The sequence below is a fragment of the Juglans regia genome, chromosome 8 (assembly GCF_001411555.2).
Source record: "Juglans regia cultivar Chandler chromosome 8, Walnut 2.0, whole genome shotgun sequence".
Classification (NCBI taxonomy): domain Eukaryota; kingdom Viridiplantae; phylum Streptophyta; class Magnoliopsida; order Fagales; family Juglandaceae; genus Juglans; species Juglans regia.
This window is the reverse complement of record NC_049908.1, coordinates 4,052,121-4,079,504: the sequence shown is the minus strand read 5'-3', so window position 1 is coordinate 4,079,504 and position 27,384 is coordinate 4,052,121. Positions and strand designations below refer to the sequence as shown.

The 27,384-nt window shown below is 35.9% G+C and overlaps 2 protein-coding genes across 5 annotated transcripts; both read left to right on the top strand.

The window, feature by feature from the left end:
* The first annotated feature begins 507 nt into the window (after positions 1–507).
* Positions 508–14,413, top strand: LOC108981505 (diacylglycerol kinase 7-like). Its single transcript, XM_018952702.2, has 12 exons — positions 508–960; positions 2,617–2,739; positions 2,905–3,042; positions 3,126–3,211; positions 4,020–4,107; positions 6,079–6,154; positions 7,085–7,167; positions 9,434–9,504; positions 11,605–11,682; positions 11,966–12,053; positions 12,721–12,837; positions 13,967–14,413. The coding sequence occupies exons 1-12, from the start codon at positions 625–627 to the stop codon at positions 14,123–14,125; spliced, it is 1,443 nt and encodes a 480-aa protein (XP_018808247.1). The 5' UTR covers positions 508–624; the 3' UTR covers positions 14,126–14,413.
* Positions 14,414–14,832: 419 nt separating this feature from the next.
* LOC108981498 (conserved oligomeric Golgi complex subunit 3-like) lies at positions 14,833–26,425 on the top strand. Of its 4 annotated transcripts, none has more exons than XM_035693265.1 (19): positions 14,833–14,971; positions 15,153–15,345; positions 15,811–15,906; positions 16,354–16,431; positions 17,611–17,698; positions 17,820–17,905; positions 18,181–18,247; positions 18,388–18,450; positions 18,615–18,716; positions 18,942–19,040; positions 19,347–19,439; positions 20,132–20,217; positions 20,803–21,022; positions 24,021–24,107; positions 24,629–24,745; positions 24,846–24,878; positions 25,156–25,242; positions 25,361–25,395; positions 25,997–26,425. In XM_035693265.1, exons 6-18 carry the CDS (start codon positions 17,847–17,849, stop codon positions 25,361–25,363), a joined length of 1,116 nt encoding a protein of 371 aa, XP_035549158.1. In that variant the 5' UTR covers positions 14,833–14,971; positions 15,153–15,345; positions 15,811–15,906; positions 16,354–16,431; positions 17,611–17,698; positions 17,820–17,846; the 3' UTR covers positions 25,364–25,395; positions 25,997–26,425. The 4 variants fall into 4 exon arrangements, with proteins under 4 accessions (XP_035549158.1, XP_035549157.1, XP_035549159.1 ...); XM_035693264.1 differs by having other exon boundaries at positions 16,354–16,436; XM_035693266.1 differs by lacking the exon at positions 17,611–17,698.
* Positions 26,426–27,384: the final 959 nt, after the last annotated feature.

Sequence of the window (27,384 nt, the reverse complement as noted above, 5' to 3'; positions counted from 1 at the left end):
GAATAATAAAATATGATAAAATAAAATAAATTAATAATTAAAAAAATTAAATATTTTTAAAATTATTAATTACTTATTATTATTTAATGAATAAATAGATAATTTAATGTGAAAATTTGATATGAATAACTAAAACTAAATTCAAAACTAAATTTATCTTATATTATTTTATTATTATATAATAATAAAAATAATTATTTTAATATAAAAATTTATATAAATGAAATAGTTAAAAATAATTTTTTCTTTTTTTATATTTATAAAAAAATACCCTTTAATTTTGATTAATTCGTTTAATTTTAACTAATTGAGGATGATCTTCCAAACTATATTTCAACTGCCGACGAACTTGGAAGTAAAATCCCGCGAGGATACCGACGAACTTGGAATTCGATATTTCATTAAGAATGGTTACACATCAGTATGCAGCAACAGTACATCTCACGTGATATTTTTTTATTTTTTATTTAAATTCAGTACATGATGTAAATAATTTTTTTTTTCATTAAACAAATAAAATTACTACTATTTTCGAGGCTGCCCCACCAACCACTATCCAAGATGAGAAATCAGTTTCTACTCAGTCTGCGTTAGTGCAGTGTGGGGAGGGAGGCGTTGATAGATATGGGGTCTCCGTCGACGGGCGAGACGACGCGGATCGCGGCGAGGGCATCCATGATTGATTCTTTAAAGGGGTGCGCGCTGTTGGGGAGCCAGATTGACAAGGCCGAGCTCCGGAGGAGGCTCCTGATGCCGCAGTACCTCCGCCTTGCCGTCCGCGACTCCATCCGGTCCAAGGACCCGACCGCTGGCATGACCTGGATGCACGACCGCGGCGGCGACGAGGAAAACCTTGAGCCGCCCGAGGCCCCGATGATCGTTTTCATCAACCCGCGCAGCGGTGGGCGCCACGGCCCCGTGCTAAAGGAGAGGCTCCAGCAATTGATTGCCGAAGAACAGGTTCCAATTTCTTGTTTTTTCTCTTGCTAAATAAATTCAAATTATCATACGTACTCCCATATAGCTTTTATGTATATGTATGAATGCGTCCCGGTTTATTGTTTTTATTGGATGAAATGATTGATTTTTTTTTTGGTCTGGTAAGTTTAGTTGAACTTTTTATATGTTGATGAAAGTATTATATGCCGGGACGTGTGATGAAGTTGTGGAGTGTTAAAGAAGCACGGGTCTAGAGTGGTGGCTCTGTGCAATGTGTGAATTTGCTTGTTTTGTGGGAATAATGCGTGCGATTGATATTTTCTTGAGGTCATTGGCTGGGAACCATTTTACCGCTCGGCTGTCCGGTGGAGAAACGCAAGCTCTTTGGTCCTCATGTGATATCTCATTCACATTTCCTCGTGGTAGCTACATCTTTCGGTACTATGTCAGACCCATCAAGTTTCTAACTTTATGGCCATGTTGAGAGAGCTTGCAAACAAACTTGTGAAAATTGGAATGTTTTAGAGGGTAAAAAGGGGAAAAGTGTCTTCTTTCAACCTGGTCAACGTGACCTCTTAGCTTTTGGTTTATGATATCCAACAAATTTAGAATTTCACTCCGAGGGTAAGAATAACAATCCTAAGAGCACCCTAATGGATGCTCTATAGTACATTTTTCTTTAAAATATGAAGAAATTTGTTAAAAAATGACCTACAATAGATGTTGTATTTCATCTTTATTTTCCATTTTGCTACAGTGATCCCGCTACATCTAGAGGGAACTGTTCATCCATGTAAAACATTTTTAATTCATTTCTCTCTCGTCTGGTTTTTCCATTTCTTCACAATCTTTTATCTTCATTTTAGGCCCCCCTCGCTCTCTCTTTCCCATGCTTTCTTCTTTGTTTAGTGTCAAAGACTCTGTGTTTCTCTCGGATAACACCCCTAGGCACCGAGTTTTGCTCAAATAATGATTTTTAGCTTCTGAGTTCCTTTCGAATAACAATTCCATATCTTCAAGTGAACTGTTTTCTGAACGCAGACAAAATATATTATTTTTATTTTTCAAATTAATTTACATTTTGATTTAGCTTATACATTTGGATTAATTTAAAACAGAATATAATTATATGATATTGTATATGAGGAGATATTGCAAATATCAAAAGATATGAGGATATCATTGGTAATTAGAGAAAATATTTGAAATGAATAAAAAATATTAAAGAGTATAATATTTAAATGATATGAAGAAAAAATAGATAAGCTGATGTATGGTATATTGTAAAAGTCAGTATGTAAAATAGAAAAAGTAGGTTTTGGTGATGTATTTTAAAGGATAAGATGAAAAATCCATTGGGAGTGCTCTAATATAACTCACAAATTCACAATGTTAATGCCTATGACTCTGTGTGTGTGTGTGTGTGTGTACATGTTTGTGTGAGTACGCACCAATACATGCATGCGTGCTTGGAACTTCTTCAATAATATGCAGCCGTAAGCTAGTTCTGTTCGTGCAACTTAAATGTAGGCTGCGAGGAAGTTATTCTACTTTAAGGTTTTTAGTTCTTTTTCTGGGTGGGGTGGGGGACCTTTTAGTTATTATTTATATATAATATTTTTGTGTTTTTATTTTTTGGAAATTTGGTCTTTGAACTGGAAATACTTTGTAATGCAGGTTTTTGACCTGGCAGATGTGAAGCCTTTTGAGTTTGTCCAATATGGGTTGAAATGCCTAGAGATGCTTGCTGATCTTGGCGACTCTTGTGCCAAAGAGACTCGTGAAAAGATGAGGGTTATGGTATGGTCACTGGACGCATTAGCCTGGAGCACACTTTCACATATTGTTCTTCAATATATAGCTCAGTTGCATTTACCCCCATTATTTGGAAAATGATAATTGTATCTTTAGTGAATTTTAAAAACGTATACGTGTTAAATGTAAGCTATTGAGCTTCTTGAGCAGGTTGCTGGAGGTGATGGTACAGTTGGTTGGGTGCTGGGAAGCCTCGGAGAACTTAAGAAACAGGGTAGGGAGCCATTTCCTCCTGTAGGAATCATTCCACTCGGTACTGGAAATGACCTATCTAGGAGTTTTGGTTGGGTAAGCTTTTATGCGCTCTGAAGATTTGAGTTCTCTGAGTGCTGTCTTGTATGTTGAACTTTGGATTTGAATTTTTTCATTAGGGTGGTTCATTACCTTTTGCATGGAAATCAGCTGTTAAAAGATCACTCCACAAAGCTATTACAGGTCCTATCTGCCGTTTGGATAGGTAAGCTTTCTATTATCTGGTAACAGCTAGTAATATATTTTGAATTTTAGGGGTGACAATGCCAATTATTTTTTCCAATTATAGGTGTGGTAAGTGAAGAGCAAAGCATTAAAGATATATAAAGTATAATTGTAAATTTTCTGGCGGGCAAGTGATTGTTTAATTAATTGGGGTACCGTCCCTCTTCTGTTAAAAAAAGCGACTGTTTAATTAATTATTCAGCAAAAGAAAACTGTTTGTTTAATTATCTTAAACATTTACACATCTCTTACATATTGTAAAATATATTTTTTGATTGGCATGGGTGTCTGAGAACAAGTCCCGACTAATCATGGGGTTGCACACATCGGTAACCGCAAGTGCACTATTGTAAAATATCTTTTTTTATAAGTTATTTTTTAGAATATCTTCTCTGCTATACATATATATATATATATATATATATATGAAAAGAGAGTATCTTCCCTGCTCTTTCATGGGTGGGGGCTATTGTATGTAACGGACTAAATGTCCATGACTTTTTACTATCAGCTGTAAACTCTAGTTAGGTATTTCTCATGTATACTCCTTGTATACTTGGGCTTTGCTTACTCTTATGAATAAAATACCTTGATTACCGATGAAAAAAAAAATGTTTCAAACAATTCTTATACTTTCCTGTACAAATGATATACTTGTTTGTCTCTTATATCTGATTTAGCTTAGGGTCACTTTGTTATGGTCACCATTGTTTTTAGTAAAACTACTTTCTATGGGTGCTTATTGATGTGGCTAGGAAGCTATGTAAAATCGTTTTTTGATGGTGCAGTTGGCATATTCTGCTGTCAATGCCAGTCGGTGAAGTTGCTGATCCACCCTACTCCCTGAAGCTTACAGAAGAGTGTGCTCTTGATGAGGTTGCTGATCTACTTACTCCACATTCTACTATTTTAGATGGCTACTAACACGTTAGTATTTTTTCTATTAAGTTTCTTCTTGCATTTTTTTACACTGGGGCTTCTTAGCTGCTAATGCATTTTGGGTGCAAATGCTTGTTGAGTTGTTTATCCGTTCCGAAAAGATTATACTTTATACCAGTTAAATCTGTTAATTTGATGATATCATATCGTTTATCAACCATGATATATTTGTTTTTTCTTTCCTCATTTGCTTTATTTAATTTGAGAAACTTCTTGTGGTAAACACTCACTAGTGTTGTGTGCTGACAATGCATGAACGTTTAAGTGAATCGTTGTTGTTATTTATTAACATTGAGCTTATGTTCGTGAAGGTAATAACGGTTGTGGTTAATGGGTTTCAGGAATTTTATTTGTCTTGTGTGTTTGCCATTAACTTCAGTTTTTCTTTAAAATAAATTATAACATTCTTGTTGCTTAAAGGTTTTTATTACAATCTATATTCTCAGTCAAGGATACTCTCTTCAGTTTTACATTTTTTTGGCTTTCTATGGTATGCCATCCTATCTCCAATGGTGGTTTGGGTATCAGAAATATGCGGCTGTTTAATCGGGCGTTACTTGGTAAATGGTTGTGGAGATATACCAAGGAGCCAGAAGCCCTATGGAGAATTGTGATAGAAAATAAATATGGTGGTTTAGGGGAAGGTTGGTGTACTAGAGAAGTTAGAGGGACACATGGAAGGGGGCTATGGAAGTATATTAGAAAAGGGTGGGAGGTTTTTTATCGACACACGAGATTTCAGGTGGGGTCAGGTGCCAGGATCAGATTTTGGAAGGATACATGGTGTGGTAACAGTGCCCTCAAAGAGTTGTTTCCTATTCTCTTCTAGATAGCAAGTGCCAAAGAAGCTACAGTGGCGGAGGTCATGGGAATTTCAGAAAGGGGTATCCACTGGAATATCAATTTCAACCGGGCGGCACAGGATTGGGAGATGGAGATTTTTGCAGAATTTTATAGTTATCTATACTCTTTTAGTCCTAATACCCAGCATGAGGATAGCCTCTGGTGGATTCCTGCAGGAAAAGGGGTTTTCACTGTTCGTTCCTATTATAAGGTCCTTACACAAGCGCCAGGGGCACAGTTTCCCTGGAAAAGGCTCTGGCGACACAAGGCCCTTCCAAAAGCTTCTTTCTTTGTGTGGACAGCGGCATTAGGCAAGATTCTTACTACAGATAATCTGAGAAAGAAGAGGATAATTATCGTAGACTGGTGTTGTATGTGTAAAGGAGGAGGTGAGGCAGTTAATCATTTACTCTTGCATTGTGAGGTAGCTAGGGCACTCTGGAATGAGGTATTTCAAAGGATGGATCTCGCTTGGGTTATGCCGGAATCCGTGGTGGATATATTGGCATGTTGGACATTTATTCGAGGTGTGCATCAAATCAAAGAGATTTGGAAGATGATTCCTATTTGTATCATGTGGTGCCTATGGCAAGAGCGAAATGAGAGGACGTTTGAAGACAAGGAGAGATCGATGGAAGAACTAAAAATTTTCTTTTTTAGGACTCTTTGTACTTGGGCCATTGCTGTGGACTTTAATGGCATGGAACTTCATGATTTCCTAGTTTCTAACATGCCTTTGTAAATAGGGCATACATTTTTGTAACTGGCAGTTGTTGCCTTTTTGTTAATAATGCTTATCTTACTTATAAAAAAAAAAAACATTTTTTTGGCTTTTGTTGGTATTATGTGTATTGTACATGTAAACTCTAGTTAGGTACTTCTCATGTATACATCACGTGTACTTTGTCTATGCCTTCTTCTCTTATGAATAAAACTTCTTGATTACCGATAAAAAAAAATGTCTACTGTATATGTAAAGATGAAACTTTGAAGAATCGAAGTGCTTAGGTAAAAAACTTGCTGAGTCTTTCTTTTTTCAAATGTGGAAACTTTCTTTTGATGCAGGGTTTGGAAGTTGAGGGGGAGTTGCCTGATAAAGTGACTTGCTATGAAGGAGTGTTTTACAATTACTTTAGCATTGGTATGTTGACCTGACTGGTTCAATTTAATTTATCCACTCATAGTATTTGACTTGGTTTGTGGGAGATAATAACATGATCATATCTGCCCATTTCTCAGCTTATTGGCATGTCTTAGATGGCGGAATAACTACCCAAAAATTTATGAAAACGGTCAACCTAAAATAAGTTTTTGTATGCCCAGCAATCCCTTACTGGTGCTTGTTTGCATCCTTTTGGTTTCCAGAAATCACTCAGGTTAATTAAGAACGGATAGAATTTAATATTCAGTGGTACTATTTAGTTTACCTAACATGTTCACTCAAATGAGAATGCCATGACACACACATACACAAAATTACAAAAGAAGATGTGTTTTTTGGTAAGTTTCCTAAAGTATGTTTTGTTTGTTAGCCTTTGGTCTAAATGGCAGCCACTTGAGATTCTTTATTATATGGAACTTTAGATTAGTTTTTGTGGACCCTAGGGTTTGTTTGGAAATAGATCTCACCCCAAAATTTTCATCTCATCTCATCTCCTTCCCAAACATAATTCAAATACAAAATTTTGAAATTAATCATTACAACTTTTTCAAACTAATCATTATAACTTTCCCAAAATTTCAAACAAAAAACAAAAAATAAAAAACAAAAATAATATTATAAAACTATCTTATAATAATATTTTAACTTTATCTATTGTAACCTCTAGCTAGGCTTTTTTTCATGTATACTTCCTGTGTACCTGGGCCTTGCCTAGTTCTATGAATACAATATCTTTGATTACTTATAAAAAAAAAATAATATTTTAACTTTATAATATTTTTTATTCAACTTTTTCTCTCTCATTTTCCAAAGTCCAAAAAATACTCAACTCAAACTATCTCACTACTATTCACAAAACTATCTTACTACTATTCACAAACTACCATACGTCATCATTTTGTTATGCAGGAATGGATGCTCAAGTTGCTTATGGCTTCCACCATTTACGCAATGAAAAACCTTATCTTGCACAAGGTCCAATTACAAACAAGGTCAGGTTGAGTCTCTTGATTGCTTTATCTCTGAGTTCATATAGCTTGAGGTGTTATACCATTAACATTAGATTTTACTACTGATTAAAGTTCCTCAATAGATTTTACTACTTGCCTTGTGTGATTTATTTGTTGGTCTTGCCTAGAACTCCAAGGAAATATATATGAGGGGTGGGGAAGCACTTTAATAGTTTCTTACAATATTTTAACATTTCTGTGTTCCTTCTCCCCTGAACCCCCAAGAAAACATGTTGGTTGATGAATAATATTGGTTCTAACTAATTTTCTACTGCATTAGTTTTTTTTCCTTTCTGCACACTGCACCGGAACCTTTTTTTTATAAGCCGCACACTGTACCAGGACACAAGTAGATATTACCTCAACCGTTAAATATCATATGTTGTTGTAATGATATGAAGCTTGGTTGATTTAGGCTGAACAAATATGACTCAACTGTTGAAACTATATTCATTCCACTTCTCTTGAACTTTTTTATGAGTACCCTCTTTCCTAAGCCACTTGTTCTCGAACTTAAGGAACTCCTCTGTCTTTGTGAAATTTCAAACATATAGAATCTCTTGAGGTGGAAGAAATTTTCTGAGAGGCATTAGAAAACAGAGCAGCCAGGATGGTAGATAGACTGGATGGAGCATGCATTTAGATATCAGTGTTCACGGTTATTCAGTTGAATCACGTTTTTGTTTTTATTTTTGCTTCTGTTTTGTTTATAATTCATAATCAGAAAACTCATTTTTGAAAGAATAAGGGCTTGTTTGGGAAACACATCTCATCTCATCTCATCTCAAAATTTTTCATAATTTTCTTACCAAACATCACTCAAAACACAAACACTTTTTAATTTCAAATTTTCAACTTTTTCACCTAATCATTACAACTTTCCTAGACTTTCAAATAAAACACAAAATTATACTAGTTTTTCAAATTTCAAAACAAAAATAATATTAAAAAATAATATTCTAACAATAGGGAGGTTTCAGTGGCTGAAGTGCGGTTATCTTCTCATGGTTCGCATCAGTGGAATATTCTGTTTAATAGAGATATTCACGATTGGGAACTAGATATGGTTACTGACTTTTTCAGCCTATTACATTCCTCATGGACTACGAGGGCACAACATGATAGCTTGAAGTGGAGGTCTAAGGATCATAAGTTATGTACTGTTAAGGTGTATTATAACCTTTTGATAACACAGGACCATACTTCATTCCCTTGGAAGAACATTTGGAGATCTCGTGTGCCTTCCAAAGTTGCTTTTTTTGTTTGGAACGCTGCCCTTGGGAAGATCTTGACCACAGATAATTTGAGGAAGAGAGGATGTGTTGTGATGGATTGGTGCTTCATGTGCAAAAAGAATGGAGAATCGGTGGATCATCTATTACTACATTGTGACATAACAAGGGTGTTGTAGGATGAGATCTTTCGGAGGGTTGGTGTTGCTTGGGTAATGCCTATGAGGGTGGTGGATTTGATGGGCTGTTGGAGAAAATTGCAGTGCTGTCGTCAAGTGGCAGCAGTATGGAAGATGATCCCATTGTGTATCATGTAGTGCATTTGGATGGAAAGGAATGTGCGTTGTTTTGAAGACAAGGAACGCACAGTGGTGGAGCTGAAGAATTTCTTTCTAAATACCTTATTGCTTTGGTTTTCTGCTATTGTGTTAGTTGGGGATAATATTCATGACTTCTTGGCTTTAGTTCATCGCTCTTAGAATGTATTTTGGTGTTCTTTGGTATACTTCCTGTGCACATGGCCTAGGCCTTTTTCATTCTTATTAATATAATTTATCTTTTACGTATAAAAAAAAAATATTTTAACTTTATAATATTTTTATTCAACCTTTTCTCTCTCATTTTCCAAAACCCAATAAAACATTTTAAGTCAAATCATTTCACTACAATTCACAAATCATTTCACTACTATTCACAAAATTCTCATCTCATCTCGTTCCCTAAGCATCCCCTAAGTACATACGTTAGAAACCTGAAGTTTTGAATTATATACAAAAACTGTGAACTTCTTTCATTCATTTTGTTATTTTTGTGGTTGTTATATTGGGAATGAATCATTACACATGTTATTCAGCCAAAAAAAAAAAAAAAGAATCATTACATATGTTACCAACAATATTAGTTTTGTGCTGCGTACAAGGATGACGTTCTTAAGTTATATGTTTTTTTTATAAGAAATGATATTAAGTATCTAGGTCATTCTAACACGAGTGCGATTTGATCAATCTGTCATGCAGCTTATCTACTCTGGTTACAGTTGCACTCAAGGTTGGTTCTTCACACCTTGTGCGAGCAGTCCGAGTTTAAGGTCAGATATCTTCGAACTGACATTGTTTGTGTTTATTTCAATGGCTATCTACGATTGTTACTTTCTCTTAAAATGACAAAAGGAATGGTTTTACTCTTATGAGTAGGTCCCCAATTCAACTTGTCATAAAGAAATCTAATTAGACAGAAGTGCTTCTATGTATCATTCTCTCCTGGTTGAGAAGAAATTCTTGATTTTGTGGATGAGCAGAACCATAATGGTCTCAACTAGTTTTTCTTGGCTGTACCGATAAAAAATCTAGTTTTTCTTGGATGTAATGTTGACATTTCTATATGCTCATAACTGGTAGTTTGAACTACTTACTTAAATCCTAATCACTTGTTGAAAGCTCAAAAATAAAGAATATAAATTTTTTTTGTAGAGTTGAAATTATCAAATATATAGATTTTTTTTTTGTACTTATAAAAAAAATATATATAGATTTTTGTATTGTGTTTTAAATGGTGATGATAGGTTGGCTACTTTGGCAGTGACATTCTTTTGAGGAAGTTTGTGCTTTGGGTTTTACATTCTATATCAGTGTCATAGTTATGAAGTTACTTGAACTTCTAAAAGACTTTTTGCCTGCAGTTTTCGTAGAATAGGGGTTGCGAGTGCTGAAGATCAATATCTAGGCTACACTTCCCCAGGGAAAAGTTTCAAAATTGTTAGGGAGGAGAGCACTGGCAAGGCCTATGAATGAATGTGTCAAATTCGATTATCTCCCTCCTTTTTTGGGGTTTACATCTCTCTTCTCCCGAACTGATTATTCATTTTTTCTCTTCATGAGAGCTTCCATCTTATGTTTTTTGGAAGTTCTAGGGGCCTTAACTACCAAGAAACTCATCCTGCCAACCTTTTTCCTGTTAGTACTGATATAGCATTTTCTCATATCTCTATCTCTCTATTCCAACTCTTTTCTGGATTATATGTTTGTCTTTCTCTATCAGTTGCAAAAACTGATGTGATACTTAGCTTGACTAATAACAATGACTTGCCAGATGTGCAACTTATTGGGTAGGAGAACCTGACATGTGTCTGTCATTGTTATTTCTTCTTTGTTGATCATACTTTTTACCTGGACCACTGTCTTGGTAGTCTTGTGTCGCTTTATGTCAAGCTTCTTGTACAAGTCATTTTAGAGGATGGGTTTTCTTAGGGGTTGCCACTATGCTCGGTAGGAGCCACTGAGCCAGAGCTGAAGGTTTTCATGATTTTTCCCTCTTTCAGATGAAATGGATAATGGAGAAGAACAATATCATATTTTTCTTTGTCATGGGCTGAGTAACATAAACTTCTTTAACATTTATGATTACTTTGAATTTGTGTGTGAGAGTTTCAAAGGTTTTCTCTCCCTTATTTCTAGATAGGTGTTTCTCTTTTGTGCATCCTGTGTAGCTGGGTTGCACCTTTTGCTATTTTTAATGAAGTTTATTACTTATAAAAAATGGGTTTTTCTTCCTCATTAAGGATTCCTATAGCCTTCATGTGAATGTGATTTCTTTCTTCATGGTACTTTGACATGCTATCTGATCTTTCAGTCATCAAGTTAGTGATTTTCTACATTTTTGGGTCCATATGTGCATAATGAAAATTGAATCTTCAAAGGATGCCTTTTTGGGGGATGTGGGTAATTTGTGGTAGGTTGCATTTCTCTAAATTTTAGAGTATAAGTTCAATTTATTTGGCCTTTTGCTCAGCAATGGATCACTATTTTAAATTCCTTGAAATTCTGTTGGGGCTGATTCTTCTGCCTTAGTTATTTAGGTTAGAGCCTCTCTTTCTCTCCTCTGTTTCTTTAGAGAGCATAGATGTAAGGATATGGTGAGGAAATTACATGCAGTGCCATTCACCAAATATGGTTTTCAAATCTATTGTCTAAATAAGTATAATCTCAGTATAGGAATTTTTGGGGCAGGTTAATTTATTCTGATTATGGTGAGAGATGAATCACTCTTTCCTGTTTGTGGCTTAAAAGGTTTGCACTAAAGTTGTTCACAGTAAAATTTCATTAGTAAATTTTTTATTGACACTTACCATTCATAAGGTAATATGTATTTGGAAAAAAAAAATAAAAATGAAGACCCTCTCTCATTGTAGGGGCCTAAGGAACATTTTAAGGATACATGTCAAAAAGGTCAATTGCTCAGAATGGGAGGAGATTCCTGTTCCGTCAAGGTAAATTTCTAATGATATAACTTTTGCTGAGTTATAAAAAACTTGTACTATTATTTAATATCAGAATAATGTTTACTTCCATGCATCAGTTTCAAGTACCATCATCTAGTTCTGAGTATATGCATATATCTCTTCTTCTTGTTGATCCTCTTCCTTCTTCTCGAAGATAGATTGTTGAACTTAGCTTGATAACAAGCTTTTAGTAGGAGTAGGATGCTCTTGCCTTTTTGTTATTGTGTTACTTTATTTCTCCTGACAATGTTATATTTCCTTTTTCTTCCAGTGTAAGGGCAATAGTCACTTTAAATCTTCATAACTACGGAAGTGGAACAAATCCATGGGGAAATTTGAAGCCAGAGTATTTGGAAAAGGTATCATATATTTGTGCTTGAGATGACATATGTTGCTTTTCAGGAGATTTGTAGGCTATGATTATGCACACACATGCATATGTTTTACTTTCCCTGTCATTATAAACTTTTTTTTATTGGCACCGGGTGTCTAGGAACAACGTCCCGACTAATCTCTGGGGTGCACAGGCCCTCAGCAAGAAATTTCCCGCAAATGCACCTCGGGTAATTCAAGGGGAAAATCTCCCAGTCCGATGACCCCTAGAGGTTGTTTGCACCCAAGGAGATTTGAACCTTAGACCTAGGGGGAGCATACCCCCAAGCCCAAGGCCTTTACCACTTGAGCCAACCCCTAAGGGTTCCGTCATTATAAACTGACATAGTTTACTTGTGCATTTCTGTATTTTTGTTGCATTTTGTAGTAGTTGAAAGGTTGTCTGGGTTTCATAATTGTTTGTTTGTCAGTTTGAGTGATCTGTGTTGGTGGTTACTTATTGAGAGGATGCAAAGACTTCTTTTAACACTCTTTTGTTGCTCGACAGCTTGGTCTTTGTTACTTTTATTTATTTATTTAAAGAATGGTCTATTGTCAAATGTGGTAGCAATAAGTCCGGTGAAAGCATACTTGTCAGTGTGTGGTGGTTCCAAGAGTTGATGCTTACCTGGTTTTTTTTGGGGTTATTCTTAGAGAGGCTTTGTCGAGGCCCATCCTGATGATGGTCTACTAGAAATATTTGGTCTAAAGCAAGGATGGCATGCATCATTTGTCATGGTCGAACTCATCTCTGCCAAACACATCGCCCAGGTACTGCATCTAATTTGAACTTTTAATTGTTTGTGCTACCATGTCAAATTATGACTATCTAGGCGATGCTCTTGTATATGTCCCGTATATTTGGGCTCTTTTCTATTCCCATGATCAGAAATCTTGTTTACCGAAAGAAAGAAAAAAGTTCTGACTATCAAATGCTAATGGATAAGACTGTGGCACTGGTGAGGGTCTTTATAATATTGGTATGAACCTGGATATTTTCCTTAAATATTTAGCGTGGAGGTGCTGCATGGCGGCTCCCCCATTGTTTCTGTCTCTTTCTTTTTCTTACCGAAATTATCAGGTTGCTTTCGGATTTTGTCAACCAGGTGTCATATATTTTCCCCTAAATATTTTATAGCTGAATATGGATATATCATTAGATGGATGGGCACAACATAGTGGAATGGAAAACTTGATATTTCTGTATGATTGACGAATGCTGTGACTTATAAAAGAAAAATGATTGATGAATCCTGTCGAAGCATCAGATGTTAACTAAAGCAAGAATTTTTATTTGCATACACTTCTATGTAGAAAGCACAAAGCCTTGGTTTGTTTTTGAAATTTTATACATCAAAGGTTTTGATGTATAAAATTGCCCTGCCACATTGAAACATGTTGGTTATGTTACAAAACCACCTACGTGCATTCTTTGGCCTTTGATATGCTTGCTGTTCTCCGTTGAGTGTGAGTGCATCCACCTGAATATTCAAAGATTTTCTGTTCTGTTTGTTGCTGATATCAAGACTTTTCTTATGATTTATCTAGACTTTAGGGACCACTCAGCTACTTTAAGAAGTACCATCCCTATTTTAGGAGCTTGAAAACTTTATTGTATGATTAAGTGATATTTTCCACATAAGTGGAACTCAATGGTAAGGTTGTTTGACTTTCTTAAAAAGAAAAAAGCTGTTTGACTTTCAGACCATGTTCCACATCCTCTAGTTACTTGGCAAAGTAAATCTGAATGGCTTACTCCAATTTATTGCTAACTGCAAAATGGAAATACTAAAATAATGAAATAAAATTATAATGTGTTTTTGCCATTGTGATTGCGAACAATGGTTGAGCCCTGTTAATCAAACATTGGCACTTATGAGGTTTTATTTGGTACCTCCAGGCTGCAGCAATTCGAATGGAATTTAGAGGTGGGGAGTGGAAAGATGGATATATGCAGATGGATGGGGAGCCATGGAAACAGCCAATGAGCAAGGACTACTCAACATTTGTGGAAATTAAGAGGATCCCTTTTCAATCACTTGTGATAGGTGGAGAGTGATATCAATTACTTGCCTTCCATTTGGGAATGGTGCTTGTAAATCTTCCCTGAGGTCTTGTAAATTTTAATTATGTGCCTCACCTAACAGTGTATCTGTTGTTGTATCAATTCCTTTGTTAGTGAAAATCTAAACTATTACCTTTCCTTTTTAGATGTCATACACAATTTAGAGTGGTACTATCTACGGGTATTCTTCTGGTTTAATAATCCTTTGTATTTTGTAATGATCTCATGTATAGAACATGCTGACTAATTGATAATATATGGGCACACTGCTTGAATCTGTTGTTTGATCTGTTCAATATTTTGGGGTTGCAGGCATATTAGTTGCAATGGCCTGTCGTTTCTGGTCTATTTGCATTTGTTAATTTGTTAAGAACTACCATTTGATTTTATAATTGTAAATCTTTACACTCTTTTACATTTGATTTATAATATACATATATATATATATATATTTTAAATTTATTTCAGTCTTTACTTTAGGGTTTAATTACATTTCCTCTCATGAACTCCCATTTGCTTATTACTTGCATATCCATAAATAGATTTTTCATAAAATAATGATAAAGAACACCCGTGGTGATGTACCTAAACGACGTGTCGTTTAATCGTCGGAAGCGGCTCCCCTCCGTTTTGAGATCCTCCCGTTTAGTCCCAATAATTAACTGTATGATGCCCCACTTCTACCGCTAAAGAATCCAACGTCTAACGTTCTTTAGAGTCCTCGCTCTCGGAAAGCTGAGCACTGGGTGCACAATGGCAAGCACGAAGCCGAGCCCTCCCACCCTTCAGAAATCGGGAGCCATTTCTAAAGGCTACAACTTCGCCTCTACTTGGGAACAGGTAAAATTTGCGTTCAGAAGATTTCTTCTTTTTCTCTATTTAGGAAAATTTGGAGCTTTGCTTTTTGGTTTAACGATCTACATGTTTGAATCTCAATTTTGCTAATTTTTGTGAATGATTCCCAAACGCTTCCTTTGGTTTGGATTTTTTTTACTGTTTGCTTGTAACTTTGGTGGTGCAGAATGCTCCTCTAACGGAGCAGCAACAAGATAACTGTGTCTCATACGGTTGCGGAGCGGCCTTTTCCTCTCAATCTGCCACCGGACTATGTCTCCCACCCCGATAATGCCTTGTCCATCTCTGTTTCCGCTAAAGACTCTTCTCTCCAACATTCTGGTCCTGCCATCCAACCGTTCTTGGTCAATACAAACCAGGTAATGTCTTATCCTTATTTTTTTTGGTTCTGCATCTTAAGCTCATGCTTCTACTTGGGACAGTATTCTCGATTACTCTCTCATTAAGACCTTGGTCATGTGTGATGCCCAAGATCAACGCCACACCCATTTGTATGTAACACGTTTAGATTTTCTTTTTTTTTTTGGGGGGGGGGGTCCTTTTTTACCGGCCTTGAGGCAGCCATGAAGTCAGAGGTTAGAAGTGATTTGTCATTGTAACATATTTGTTTTTGTCATATATGTGAATAATTACAATATGTAAACACTTTGACAGAGCGCATACAGACATGTGATGGTTTACTTAAACAAGTATGGCTATTTTGACATCTATGGGGCTACTAATTTTGTTCATATCTCATTGATTCCATCACATTGTAATTTTTCTAATTGTATAATGGGTTCCTGTTTGGATTTTTAAGATGTATGAGTTCCCTTTTGGTGCAGGTGGATGACACCCTAGACTTTTTTGATGAACTACAGCTGCAGCATCAGGCTGTAGCTACGAAGACTAAAACTCTTCATGATGCATGTGATCGGCTGGTGTGTTTTTCTCTCCTTTCCTACCCTTTTTTTCTCGATGTTTCACTTATGTACACTGTTGGCTGGTGTAAATCTCAATGTCACTTCATAATCCACGAATTTTATGGTATCAAGTCCTAAAAACTCAAATATGCCTTCATTTTGACGTGATAGAGTGAGCAGGATATTTTTTCAGAGTCAGAAGGCGTAAAGGAAATTCATTAGTTAGTTGAATATAATTCAATAGCTCTGCTGCACTCTCTGGTTATTCGACAAAAAGCACAAACAAGGTTAATGTTAGGCGATACCTTTCATGTGTAGTATTGGTTTTGTTGGTTCTGTCCTCTTATGTTGGAGATATGGTTATTCTGGCTTTGTAATTTATGCCATATCTTACAACTTACCTTATGTAGCAAAGGAGCAAGTTTGAAAGTCAATTGTATTCTCACTTTACTGTTCATCTTGCAGGTAATGGAGAAGCAAAGACTGATTTAGTTTGCAGAAGCACTTCGTAGTAGGCTCAAGTACTTTGATGAATTGGAGAATGTAAGGTTTGAATGCTATCTTATAAAAATATTTTCTGTTTGCTTCAATTCTTTTAATTAATATTCTCGTACTATACATTATGCAACTGAAAAGGCCTAAAATATAAAAATATTGATGAAGTGATGGAAAGATTTGAACATTATTTAATATGGGGCTATGCCTTTTGGTATTTTCTTGCGTACTTGGGCCATGCCTATTCTTATCAATATAATTGTTTACTTATCAAAAAAATTATTAGTAAAAATTACAATTACATATAAAAAACTATTTTGATATGTGGGTGGAAGTCTTTAGTCGGATAGAGTTATCTTTTGTTATGCCTGCCACTGTGGTAGATCTACTAGCCAGCTGGACACTTCCAAGAAGAGCTCAACAAATCAAGGCAGTGTGGAAAATGATCCCAATCTGTATTATGTGGTGTATATGGCAAGAGCGCAATGATCGGACTTTTGAAAACAAGGAGCAGTCTTCGGAGGAACTTAGAACTCTTTTTTTCCGTACTTTATGTCTATGGGCCATTGCTTTTGATTTTAATGGCCTGAATTTTCATGACTTTCTCGTTTCCCTTACTTCGACCTAGATAGGTCTTATCTCTTGTATATCATCTTGTGTACTTGGGTTTTGCCTATCTCTATTTATATAATATCGATTACTTATAAAAAAAAAAAAAACAAAAAAAAAATAACAAGCAGTCTACTTATTAAGTCATGATTGTTTGTTGAAACCTCTTCCAGAGTCACTCTGGCTTATCCAATCATCCAAAATGTTCAAAAGAACTGTACTCCCTTAGGGATTCCTGAGTCATCAATAAACTTTCATTCATGTAGCTTTTGTGCCAAGATGTATAGGAGCTATGTGAATGCAATATTGATTATGGAAGAACCATCTTTATTAATTATGTAAGAATCAGGACAAGTAATATGCAAAGAAATTATAGACGGGTTGAAGGGGGCTTTTCATTCAAACAAAATACAACATTGATCAAGTATGATGTCATTTGAGATCAGGTTCTTCTAAGGAGTTATGGGGTGTCCATGAAGATTTGATCTCTGATTCTTTTTTTTTATAAGCACTTTTGATCTAAGATTCTAACAATAATATAGTCACTTTAAGTTGCTCCTATATGCTTTTTTGCCTGTGGTTTTTGAACCAAATGCATCTCCACTTTCCATAAAGCAGGGTTGGTGGGTGAGGTTGCGGATTCCATCCCTCATGGTTGGAGGAGTTGTATTTATACAGCCATAAGCTTACATACTATTCAGATAGGGTTATTTTACAATCTTTCCTATCTATTTTTTTTAAGTGATTGGATAGAATTTATGTACCTAAGATAGCAGTTGGAATTATGTCATGGAAATCATGGCTTATCTAATTTTATGACTGTGCAGATTGCTTCCAATTTTTATTCTTCAAATATGAATGTTGGAAATGAAAACTTCGTCCCACTGCTCAAGCGGCTTGATGACTGCATTTTGTAAGTGGATGGTTTTCTAAAGCAGTGATTTTCTATAACTTTCTGGTTCTGGCATTACTCAGTTAAAAGCCTTGCAAGTTTGTAGTTGATGCTGGGAATTATTGATATTTGTGGTAACAGGGAGTTGTGGTCTTATCATTTTACTGAACTTTGGGCCTATTCTAGTTTTGTTAAAAGTAATAAAAACCTTGCAAGTTTTTTGTTGGGGTTGAGTTGGTATTTGTGGTAACCAGGAATTGTGTGCTTATCATTATTGGGCTTTGTGCCTATTTTAGGTATGTTGAAAGTAATCCAGAGTATTTAGAATCCAGTGTTTACTTCCTCAAGTTTCGACAACTTCAGGTACACAAGTGACTCGTTAACATTTTGTGAGGTGATTGATTGAGTGAAAGCCAACAGTTTTCCATCCTTTACTATTCTGTGGAGTTTGTCAGTGAGATTTGTTTTACTTCTAATTATCTAGAAATTTACATGTTTGACAGTCTCGAGCTCTGGGCATGATGCACTCTCTTGTATTTTCTATCCTCAAAAGTGCTTCTTCTCAGGTGAAGTGAGCGTATGAACTTGAATGTTTGTCAAGCTCACGCGCACCCCCACCCACAACTACACACACACACGCACACACACACAATAACACATATATATATAGATGCATGGGCAAGATAGTGGAGGGCTCGGGCCTCAGTCATGTAGTGATTTCCTTTTTCAGGTCCAGACAGCAATTCGATCTAGTGGCAGCAGCAAAACAGCTGTTTCTGAAGGTGTAGAGGCATCTGTTATATATGTTCGTTTCAAAGCAGCTGCAAACGAGGTAACCATTTTCGTTGGGTTCACAATAAGGCTGTTATATGGATGGGAGATCTAAAGATTACCCACTAAAGATATTGGAGTTGGAATTAGAAAAAAAAAAGCATAAATCCTTTTAAACGCTTTTGGGATCCATTTGATTTGGGAATTGGATGTGTACCACAACTTTGACCTTTCTATATCTTATTTGTGTGGTGGCAACTTAAGATTTGTTGTTTTGCATCTTAAGCTAGTGCTGGAGGGAATTGAAAGCAGATCATCGAGGAAAGAATATGTTCAACTTCTTGCAGAATGCCACAGATTATATTGTGAACAGCGGCTTTCCTTGGTGAGCTGATGATTGGTTTTTCAGAAGATAAAATTCATTATTTCATTACGGGTGCAGCCTAATGGTCAAAGTGCAAGCTTGGGATGAGTTGTAGGCTTAGATATCTTGGGTTCTATTCCACACTAGGAGCCTCCCTGGATTTTCTGTTACGTTATTTTGATGGGTGGGGACCAGGGTTTACTCCCATGTGTGGGTTCCAAAGGGCCCGCCTTGGTTGAGGTGTCATATCATCAATTTTTTATTATTATTTCATTTATCTGGTCAGGTGGTTTTAATCATTTGTTTCTTTTATCTTATGCTATCCAGGTAAGAGGCATTGTGCATCAACGGATATCTGAATTTGCCAAGAAAGAGGCCTTGCCATCATTAACTAGATCTGGATGTACATATCTAATGCAGGTAGGATTGATTTTGATGAATTGCTGATTTTTTATTTTTTGATAAGTAAGAAGAATTTATTAATCCACATAATTAGGCAAAGCCCAAGTACATAGGAAGTATACAAGAGAAAAACCTAATTACAAGCTAATTGCTGTGAAAAGCAGCATAAAAGTCATTGATGAATTGCTGAATTGATGAAGATAGAGGTTGTAGTCAGCCCCATATGTATTGTTGATTAAAGCAAGTATGAGGAATTGCATATTTTAGATGGGTGAATAGCAACAAATTTTCTACCGTAGCTGCATATTTAGCAAGAATGTAATTGCCATATTTGTTATTACTCTATTTTGAATTTATCTAAGCAGTTGATTGAACTCTTCTAAAGCTACAACTTAGCAATATTTGGTTTTTGCAACTTTTGACCAAGCTATATGGAAAGACTCTTCTCATTTGACTTTCTTGTCTGTATGCACTTATTAAGAAATAATCAAAACTTTGACTCATTCACAATTTCGAGGGTTCTACCTTCATCAGGTTAGATGAACCTGGTTCAACTCAATCCCCCATGGAAAGGGTGCAGCAACATGTCCTTTAACAATTGGATTGGAGTTCCATGCTACATTTCAATATTTTATTTTGAAGCCGTTTGCTTTTATATATCCCTTCTGTTGTCTGTGGGTCATTTTGATTGGCACTATTATAATTTGCAGGTCTATCAGCTTGAGCATCAGCTCTTTGATCATTTTTTCCCATCTTCTGAGGACATTTCAAGTTTGGCTCCCTTAATAGATCCCCTGTGAGTTTTCAAGTCTGTTCTTGTGGAGCTGATTTTTCTTTTTAATTTTTTTTTGAGTTTAACACGAAGTGGCTTAGGTTTACTGTTTTTACCTATGCTAAACTCTATAGCAATGAGTGGGAGTGGTGCCCTGGTTCCATGGAAATGAGAAAAATTCCATAAGCTTTCTTGCGACAAAGATGAGCTAAGCTCTGATATGATATGTTCACGACCAGGGCTAAAATCACTCTAGGAAAAGGTTGTCCTTTCACATGTTTCTGGCAAAAAGGAATTCTTCTGGGGAAAATTAGAAGCTTCTTTGCGAGTGTGTAAGGCAGACTGTGAGTTGGACATTTATTTATTCATTATTTTTTTGGCTTTTCTTTTTCTCAATTTAGATCCACTTATTTTGGAATTAACTAGAACTGATTGGCTTTCAATCTTGTATAGTGTCTTTCCTTGTCCCCACCATTGGTTTTCTTGGTATTAGATGTAGGAATGTACAAGTCATTCAACCAATGTTTCATTGTTTATTCTCATTATAAGGTCATATAGATTCTTTTTTATAAGCTCATATAATTATGACAGTGAGAACTTATCTTGCAGGTCTACATATTTGTATGATATACTCCGCCCAAAACTTATTCATGAAACAAATCTCGATTTTCTGTGTGAACTTGTTGATATCCTCAAAGCTGAAGTCTTAGGAGAACAGCTAAATAGGCGGCACAAATTGTTAGCCGGGCTGCGCCCTACCTTACAAAGAATTCTAGCAGATGTTCATGAGAGGTTGACTTTTCGTGTTCGAACACATATTCGTGATGAGGTATGTTTAATTCTTGAGCCACTGCTCATATTAATTATGCTGTGTATATGCCTGCCATTTTGCAAGATATTCCTTGCTGACTAGCTCTGAAAGCTTGCTGACTTGACTTTAGTACATTAAATTGTCTCACTTTTTTAGTCAGAGACAGCATTGATTTTCTTCTACAATGACGTTGTACTTTAACAACTACTCTTTTTATTTGATCGAATATGAAGATGGTCGCAGGTGTTGGTTCCTTTTTTAGGCACTAAATCTTTCAGCTATCAGTGGGGAAATAAATAGAAATGGAAAACTAAATTCCTTCCTATATGATCATGTCCATATTAAATCATCATGGTAAATTGAATGCTAAATCGATCTCTATGATAATTTTTTAGAACATACATTTTCCCTCACTTTTCTGCATGGGAAAAATTCTGACTCTGGATTGAGTGATTGATTGCAACTAGCATCTGAATGCCGTGCAACTAGGGGTGATTAACGGTCTGGTCGGACCGAACGGACCGACCGTTTCGGTCCGGACCGGACCGGACCGAGACTTAGACCGGTCCGGTCCGGTCCATATTTTAGAGGACCGAAATCATTCGGTCCGGTCCACGGTTTTTTCGGACCGGACCGGACCGAATGAAAAATTAAAAAAAAAAAAAATTTTTATATATAATAATTGTACAATTAACAATATAAATTTTTAAATATATTATTAATACTTGTTAATATTCTATAAATTAATAATATTTTATATATATCTTCATTTAACCTATCACTATTAACAATATAAAATTTTAAATATACTATTAACACTTGTTAATATTCTATGAATTAATAAATATATAATATCAATTAGATAATTATATAGTAATTATATAAATTAATAATATAATTTTCATCTAATTTATTATCATTGACCATATAAAATATTTTTTTATTAAGTTTGTTACATAATCCACATTAATAAGTCACTTAATTTAATTTAGTATTTTAAATAAATTTTTTTATTAATTATTTAAAAAAAAAAAAAAAAGGGCGGACCGACTGGACCGGACCGGACCGTTTGCAGCCCTACATGCAACTATGCACGAATAAGTTTGCAAACTTTTATGCTTAGAAACCATAAATGTGCTTGTGCAGTGATTAGAATGATTAGTATTACCCTTCTGGAGTTGCCTATTTATGTCACTTTATGTTTGTAACTTGCATATTTTGGTGAATTTTATAATGCCCAAGATTTTGACAATGGATGCTGTTGGATAATAGATAATTGATTCCCTCAATCTTTGGTTATTAGGAAACCTATATATTTGTATCGTTGACTTCCCTAGGATTAGGGGATAACCATTAAGGAATCCCACTGATATAGAAATCTATTTTAGGAAGGAAAGTTTCCTACTTTATCTCCTTGTAATTAGCTCTGTAAATCAGCCATGTAATCGTACATATAGTTTGTGTAAAGGCTACAATTGATAATAATACGATTGATTCATTTTTCCCACATGGTATCAGAGCAGAGGTCCTAAGTTCGAACTCTAACTCTACACTCTATATCCCATTTAATTAAATATTCCACTTGTTGGGCCTACTCATTGAAGGGAAGTCTAGCCCACAAGTGAGGGGGAGTGTTAAGATATAAAATAATAAAATCTATCTCTTCCCATCAGCTTAAGCTTTTGGGACAAGTGGTGATTTCACATGGTATGTGGGAAAAATGAATCAATCGTATTATTATCAATGTAGCCTTTATACAGACTATATGTGCGATTACATGACTGATTTACAGAGCTAATTACAAGGAAATAAAATAGGAAACTTTCCTTCCTAAAACAGATTTTTATATCAGTGGAAATTCTTAATGGTTATCCCCTAATCCTAGGGAAGTCAAAGATACAAATATATAGGTTTCCTAATATACCAAAGATTGAGGGAATCAATTATCTATTTTCCAACACTCCCCCTCAAGCTGGTGAATATACATCCTTCATTCCCAGCTTGAAGATAAGTCCTTGGAATGCTGCACTGCTAAGCCCTTTTGTGAGTACATCTGCGAGTTGGCCATTAGTTGACCCATATGGGGTACAAATTAATCCACTATCCAACTTTTCTTTTATGAAGTGTCTATCCACTTCAATGTGCTTTGTTCTATCATGTTGAACAGGATTGTGAGCAATGTTGATGGCTGACTTGTTGTCACAAAATAATTTCATTGGTCCTTCCCATTTGATTCTAAGGTCTTCCAGAATTATCTTGAGCCATAGTAATTCACACACTCCTTGAGCCAGCGCCCTAAATTCTGCCTCCGCACTTGATCTAGCTACCACATTCTGCTTTTTACTCCTCCAGGTCACGAGATTGCCTCCAAGGAAAGTGCAATAACCTGTAGTAGACCTCCTATCAACTGGTGAGCTTGCATAATCAGTATCGGTGTATGCTTCAAGAATCAATCCGGCATTTCTTCTAAATAGAATTCCCTTGCCAGGATTGGCCTTTAGGTAATGTAGTACATGGTACACTGCCTGTAGGTGAACTTCTCTCGGGCTGTGCATAAATTGGCTAACCACACTTACGGCATATGCAATGTCTGGCCGCGTGTGAGCAAAATATATAAGTTTTCCTACCAGTTTCTGGTACATTTCCTTGTCTACAGCTGGATCTTCATTTGCCTCTCCAAGTTTGTGGTTTGGCTCGATTGGTGTGGAGACTGGTCTACATGCCAACTTTCCTGTCTCCCTTAGAAGATCAGTTACATATTTCTGTTGTGAAATAAAGATGCCTTCTTTGGAATGAGCTACTTCAATTCCCAGAAAATACTTTAGTCTTCCAAGTTCTTTTATCTCAAATTCTCTAACAAGACACCTTCTCAAGGCTTCCTTGGACAATGGATTCCTATTTTCTTCCTCTGGGGCTCTGTGATAGTCTCTCTTTCTCTGTCCTAACTATTTGCGGAAAACCTTTTCTTTCAAATATGTGGATTTTGTTTTGAAGCTTTTGCTTGCTTCTTATGTAGATAGTGAACTATTTGCCTTCTGATGGAGACTTGGATTACCCTGCGAAGCTGGAACAATCTGTTGAGAATGAATCGGGGACTACTGCTGTAATGTGCCTCACACTGCTTCTTTCTTTAGCTTATATAATGAAGTATGACTTTACGATTTATGTCGCTTAGTAGATATTTGTTCATGCAGCTTCAGTTGTCCTGCATCAAAGTGTCTTTTGCTAATTTGGAGGATGTAATTTCAAAATTTTACAATTCATTTATTTATTCTTCAATGCCCTCGAGCAGAATGTACTGATGTATTATGGCATGCTGACGACCTATCTGTAGACACACGCACACGCGCGCGCGCACACACACACACACACACACATGGCATGTGAGATGGTTTCTTCACGTAATCAAGAAATACAGCATGAGATAACTGAACCAGATATCTGCTGGGTGTTGAGCTTGTCGGAGTGTTAGTTGTGCTGAATTTGCAGGAGTTGCTCCTTTCTTTTTTGTGGTTCTTGCCTGCATATATCATATATTCACTTGTTGACTCCCTGAAATAAAACATAAATCCTTCTCGAGTAAAAATCTCATATATTTATTTATGCTTGCTTATGAAATTGTAGGCTGATGAAAACCCAGATGTATTTAAAACTTGGTATCCACCACTTGAGAAAACTTTATCGTTGCTTTCAAAGTTGTATCGCCTCTTAGAACCTGGAGTTTTCACTGGTTTAGCACAGGTATTTTCATCTCTGGATTATCAATTTGTTATGCTATTTATTTTTTAAATTCCCTTTCTTGCTTATTTTTGAAAGTTTGGTGGTTTGATACTTTTATCAGGAAGCTGTAGAAGTTTGCTCGATGTCTATCCAAGTGAGTATGTTAAAGAAATAATTATTTATTTAGTAGAATGCACTACTTTGTGCGTTGATACTGTGTGACACATTGTGATATTATCCCTATCGGTGGAAGTTGTGATTGTTTTTATGTTACTATGTTATCATCTTCTACGGAGAGGAGGGGTTATGGCCTTCATATTTTGGCCTACTCTTTATGGTTCCCATTCAAGCATGTCAACAAGCAACCACATTTTACATGTAGCAGTTTGCTGTGTTGTTTTGTAATTGGTGCTTCCTTCTATCCGCTACAGAAAGCAAGCAAACTGGTTTTAAAGAGATCAACCCCAATGAATGGCCAGCTCTTCCTCATAAAACATCTTCTTATTTTAAGGGAGCAGGTGATATCTCTTTTCTCTCAAATTTACCCCTGGTTGTTATTCTACTAGACAATATTATTTAATTATCAATACTAAATTTTTGTCTTCCTGATTGCACCTTTTGATATCGAATTTTCAGTAACACACAACGAACTTGATTTCTCTCATTTGCTGGTAAGTATCTCGAGTGCTGACTATTATTAATGTTTCTTGCTTCTGCATGCAAGTAAGTCACGTGCTCAAGCACTGCTTTTGTTTTTTTTTTTTGATAAGTATCAAGCACTGCTTTTGTTAACTGCATATTTTTCCATTTCTCCTTTTTTCCATCTCAAGTAAATACATGCTCTTCTGCATTGTAGCAAAAAGATTCCACTACTTAGTTCTATTCAGACTGAACCTTGCATGCGATCTGGATTCTCTTCATTTTGTTTGGCTTGTACAATTTTTGAGTACTTTCTACATTGGAAAGGTCAAACAAAAGGCTCTAGTAGGGTGCTGCCATCCTTTTTGTTGACTCTAAAATAATTTTTGAATTAAAATGGAAAAAATTGGTTTAGTTGTTAGATTATACGCCAGCAGGAAAAGGTAGAACGTAGAAATCATTAGATAATAGTCATTCAAAGTGTCTTGGACTATTTTCTGAAATGTGGTGCATTAAGATCAGATATAAAGGAACCATTTAGGTTTGTTATTTTAACATTTTTTTTTCTAATTAGGGAATATCTATTATCTACCTCCTTAATGGAATCCTCATTTTGGTTGAATCTTCTGTCAGGAACATTTAAGACGTATTCTTAGAGGCCAAGCATCACTATTTGACTGGTCAAGATCAACTTCATTGGCAAGGACCTTGTCTCCCAGAGTTTTGGAAAGTCAAGTAGATGCAAAGAAGGTTTGTGAGTTTGCCTTACGACACGACCTTTATATGAGTTGTACTGGATACTCCTTAGTTGACTTGACTACACTGCAATGTTTTGAGGTTGCCTGTGTTGTATTTCGAAAGCAAGAGAATAGATTATTTGCTGATAAAAGGTTATTGAAAAGAGTAAGTGTACCCCAAATGAAGGGATATAACTTATGTTCTAGTGAAGTCAATTCTGGAATTTAAGTTTTATATGCAAATTTCACTGTATCTTTCCCTTTGAGCGTTTAATTATTATGCTATTAGAATTAACTAGGTGTTCTCTTTCATATATTTCTTTTGTACTTGGGGTATGCCTATTCTCTTGATTCAATAAATCTGTTTTCACATATAAAAAAAATTATTATGCTATTAGAATTGATGGTGATACTGCCATGATTTTTATGAAAGCTCCTGTTACTGAAAGCTGTTGATGTCATTAATTTGTGCATCTTTTGTTTTTCACTCAGTATCTCTTATGTGCTGCGGATATTAAATGTGCAACTACCAAGTTGTAAATTCTACATAGACCATGGCTTTTGCTTTGTTACTCTCCCAGTTATGATCCTGACTGCTCAAAGTAATGATTTTCGACAATAACTGAAGTTTTGAGGATGATTAGTTGTCAGTTTGGTTTCAAATTCTGTCAGTACTGTGATATTTTTTGTTAGCAATTTATCTTTGTATCTACTGCTATTTCCCTTACTTTGGTAATCCATTTTTTTGAAGGAACTTGAGAAAAGCCTGAAAGCTAAAATTTTTTTTGAAAGGTTTCTCTCTCTAGTATATTTTCTCTCCGTACAGTTTCAGTTTTTGTTGTGGTTTTTTCCTTTCTGTTGGTAGTGATTCATTAATGGCTTTTCCTTCTTGAGGGGATTAGTGTATCTCTGAATCACTAGGGTTGTATTGTTTGTGGGTTGGTTTAGATGGGGTTGTGCAAGGAGGTATTCATTGATCAGAAGTTGTTTGAGTTCAGAAAGGAGAATGCAAGGTGGTGGAGGATTATAGAAAGCAGTCATCGTGGTGTGAAATATATTTCAGTGGATTGGGAAACTCTGGGTTGGTTGGGTTCTATGGTGAAGGAATGTGCAGTAACACTGGGTCCTCAGGAGTTTCTGCGAACTTTCGGAACTGAGTATGGTGGACGAAGGTCTAGAAGTTGTGCACGAGCAATCTGGTTCGCGGGAAAGAGAGACGTCTCTTTGCGGTGAGGAGGTTTCGCGGGACAGTGATGAGGTTCAGAGTGGTCTTCCACTTTTGGT

Excerpts from the sequence above, each read along its gene's own strand:
- LOC108981505 (XM_018952702.2), top strand. The coding sequence starts at position 625 with ATGGGGTCTCCGTCGACGGGCGAGACGACGCGGATCGCGGCGAGGGCA. Across the intron at positions 7,168-9,433 it reads AAGGTCCAATTACAAACAAG|CTTATCTACTCTGGTTACAG; the intron begins GTCAGGTTGAGT and ends TCTGTCATGCAG. Across the intron at positions 12,054-12,720 it reads AGCCAGAGTATTTGGAAAAG|AGAGGCTTTGTCGAGGCCCA; the intron begins GTATCATATATT and ends GGTTATTCTTAG.
- LOC108981498 (XM_035693266.1), top strand. The coding sequence starts at position 17,847 with ATGAATGTTGGAAATGAAAACTTCGTCCCACTGCTCAAGCGGCTTGAT. Across the intron at positions 18,451-18,614 it reads TCAAAAGTGCTTCTTCTCAG|GTCCAGACAGCAATTCGATC; the intron begins GTGAAGTGAGCG and ends TTCCTTTTTCAG. Across the intron at positions 19,041-19,346 it reads GTGAACAGCGGCTTTCCTTG|GTAAGAGGCATTGTGCATCA; the intron begins GTGAGCTGATGA and ends TATGCTATCCAG.